The sequence below is a fragment of the Benincasa hispida genome, chromosome 10 (assembly GCF_009727055.1).
Source record: "Benincasa hispida cultivar B227 chromosome 10, ASM972705v1, whole genome shotgun sequence".
In the NCBI taxonomy this organism is placed as follows: domain Eukaryota; kingdom Viridiplantae; phylum Streptophyta; class Magnoliopsida; order Cucurbitales; family Cucurbitaceae; genus Benincasa; species Benincasa hispida.
Window position 1 is genome coordinate 10,927,595 of NC_052358.1, and position 3,255 is coordinate 10,930,849.

The 3,255-nt window shown below is 41.5% G+C and overlaps 1 protein-coding gene across 1 annotated transcript; it reads right to left on the minus strand.

Annotated features, from left to right (window-relative positions):
- Positions 1-681: 681 nt before the first annotated feature.
- LOC120088917 lies at positions 682-1,302 on the minus strand. Its single transcript, XM_039046355.1, has one exon. The coding sequence runs from the start codon at positions 1,300-1,302 to the stop codon at positions 682-684; it is 621 nt and encodes a 206-aa protein (XP_038902283.1).
- Positions 1,303-3,255: the final 1,953 nt, after the last annotated feature.

Sequence of the window (3,255 nt, forward strand, 5' to 3'; positions counted from 1 at the left end):
TGCGACTGAAGGAAAAGGTTCCAAATGGGCTTGTGAAGATGGTTATCTCCTGATCTTTTGGCACAATAGCCATTTGGTTGTAACCGGAGTAGCCATCTAAAAAACGAAAAAACTCATTCCCAGCGAGTCTATTGAGCATTTGGTCATTAAAAGGAGGGAAAGTGATCTTTCTTTGTGGCTTGATTTAGTTTGCGGTAATCTATAAAAATATGCCACACTGTCACCATTTGTGTGGCAATCAACTCATTTTGTTAATGGCCACAATGGTCATTCCCCCATTTTTAGGTACGTATTGAACCGGGCTGACCCAGCTACTATCAGAAATGGGGTAAATGACTTCCACATCAAGCCACTTGATAATCTCTTTCTTGACCACCTCACGCATAGCGGGGTTCAATCTGCGCTGCCTCTCTGTCGAGCTCTCGTTTCCTTTTTCCAACTAAAATTTGTGCATACAATAAGAGGGACTGATTCCTCTAATGTCGGTCAGGGTCCAGCCAATTTCCTTGTGTATTTTCTTAATACGCTTAGCAAGGCTTTCTCATCCTCTTTGCCCAATGCAGTAGAGATAATGACAGGAAGGGTGTCATTATCTCCTAGGTAAGCGTACTTGAGGTGAGCTGGTAAGGCTTTGGCTCTAATGTGGGTGGCTCCTCTAGAGATGGTTTAGTCTTACTGGGTTCATTCTAATAGATTTAATGATTCAAGACCAAGGTATGCTTTCACCAACATGCAAATTTCTTCCATGATTGCGTCATTTTCAACTTCTTCTTCGTCTAATTTCTTTCGCATTGCGTCCCAATGTTCTATTCTGAGGTCATCGATGTATTGACAAATTTCAATGTGGTCCAGGTATTTTAGCGCATTAAACATGTTGAACTTAACTTTCTGATCATCCACTCGAACTGTTAATTCTCTTTTTTGAACGTTAATTAATGTACATCTTGTAGCCAGGAACGGGCGCCCCAAAATGATGGGGATATCCATGTCTGCCTCATAATCTAGAATAATAAAGTCGGCCGAAAAGATAAATTTGTCTACTTGCAAAAGAACATCTTCAATTTTTCCTTCAGGATGCGTTATTGACCTATCAACAACTTGCAGGGTCACAGTGGTGGGTCTAGCTTCACCAATACCTAACTTCTTGAATATAGAAAGCGATATTAAATTATTGCTGGCTCCAAGGTCGCATAATGCATGGCCAACCTCTTTTCCTCTAGTAGAACATGGCAATGTGAAGCTTCCTGAATCTTTCAATTTCTCAGGAATATTATTCTGAAACAGCGCGGTGCATTCATGCATCAGTGCCACTATCTCATATTCCCCTAATTTTCTTTTGTTTGCACGGATACCTTTAAGGAACTTTACATAACTTGGCATTTGCTCCAATGCTTCCACAAGGGGTATATTGATGTGGAGGTGCTTCAAAACATCCAAAAAGCTTTTGAATTGTTTGTTATCATCTTTTTTTCTCAATCTACTAGGGAATGGTTCACTTTCTGAGTAGACTCCTGCCCTTCAGAGTTTTTGGTTGCTTGTGAAGCGTGTGCTAGAATGACGACTTGGGAAGTAGATTTTGTATGCGTTGATTCATTCTCCAAATATGGTTCTGGTGTTGTCAGTAGAGGAGTAGGTAAAGCACTGGTTGTGCCGGTTTTCTCAACTGTAGTTTCTCTGGTTTCTTTGGGTTGATTTGATAGCTGTGGTAGGCAATGTGGTTGTGGGGCAGTTGTCCTTCACTACGCATTGTCATTGAAAAGCATCTAAAAAGTGCTTTTATTACCTTCAAATTTAGAGCTACTATTGCTAGTTTTTATTTGGTTTGATATAGTTTATCGAGTGATTTCAGGAAGCCAAGTATCAGAAATAATTGTGCGAATATGAGTAAAAACTCGGGGCAAAACTCTCATTTTGAGCATTTACGGGTTGACTATGGAATTAAGAAGAAGACCGAAGATCGAGAAAATAGGCAAGTTTGGAAAGCAATTCGGAGAAGCCAACATTGGTCGAGCGTTGCAACGTGCAAACCTAAGAGCAATTTGGAATAGGGCAGCATTGCAACATTGCGGCTTCTACGCGCGGTTGGCATGACGCCAGCGTTGCAACGCTGTGAGCATATTATAAATAACAGTGTTGCGCTGCTAGAAAAAAGAGAAGCAAGAGGCAGAGCCGAATTTTGAGCGATTTTAGTCTGTACAAGAGCTGAATTACAACAGTTCTGATCGTTTTTGGTGGAAGACTCGAGATTTCGATTAAGAGTTGATCTAAGATCGTCTCTGGGCAGTTCATGATGGGAAGATTGATTGTGATTGTGCTGTTTTATTGAAGAATAACACGAGATTCGTGGTGAGAGTCAAGGAGATCGTGATTGGGATTCAGACCTACTGAAGGGAAAACCTTCTTCTATGTTAATTTATTTTTTTCCTTAATGATTGATTATTTGTGAAATTTTGTTATCGGAATCATGTGTGGCTAAACTCTATTATTCTAGTGTGTTTGTGGATTTTAAGGAATGTTATTTTGAATACTGAATTTATGGTTGATTGATTTTGCATGGATTTCTAAATTATTTGTATTTAAAGCTTTTGATTAACTGGCCATTAATTGAATTAACCTAAGTTAATTAGATGTCTCGAGAGAGAGTTTAATTTGTTGAACTCAATAATTTAGATTGTTATTCAAAATTGTATGAGAATGATTTTAGAATTCCCTAGGTCCGTTTTCGTGTTTTCGCCTGCCGAAAAGTTCCCGCACAAAAATTGGGCCCTGGGCAGCCCTGCGGGGCTCGATAGCCATTTGGGTTACCAAATGAGCTCTGTTAGCAAAACCGTATGTGCGCACGACATTTTCTCATCGTTCTTAACCCCTTGGTCCGTTTTTGTGTTTTCGCCTGACGGAAGGTTTGCGCAAAACAATTGGGGCAGCTCCGTGGGGCCCGATAGCTATTTGGGGCACCAAATGAGCTCCATTCGCAAAATCGTTTGCACGCATGACTTTCTTCATTGTTCTTAACCACTGGGTTCGTTTTCGCGTTTCGCCCTCTGGAAAGTTCGCGCACAAAAATTGGGCCCCGGAGCAGCCCCGCCGGACCCGATAGCCATTTAGGGCACAACAGAGCTTTATTCGCAAAACCATCGACGCGCATGGCTTTCTTTCATTGTTCCTAACCCCTGGGTCTGTTTTTCGCATTTTCGCCCACTGAAAAGTTTGCGGACAAAAATTGGGCCCCGGGGCGGCCCCGCCAGGCCGGATAGC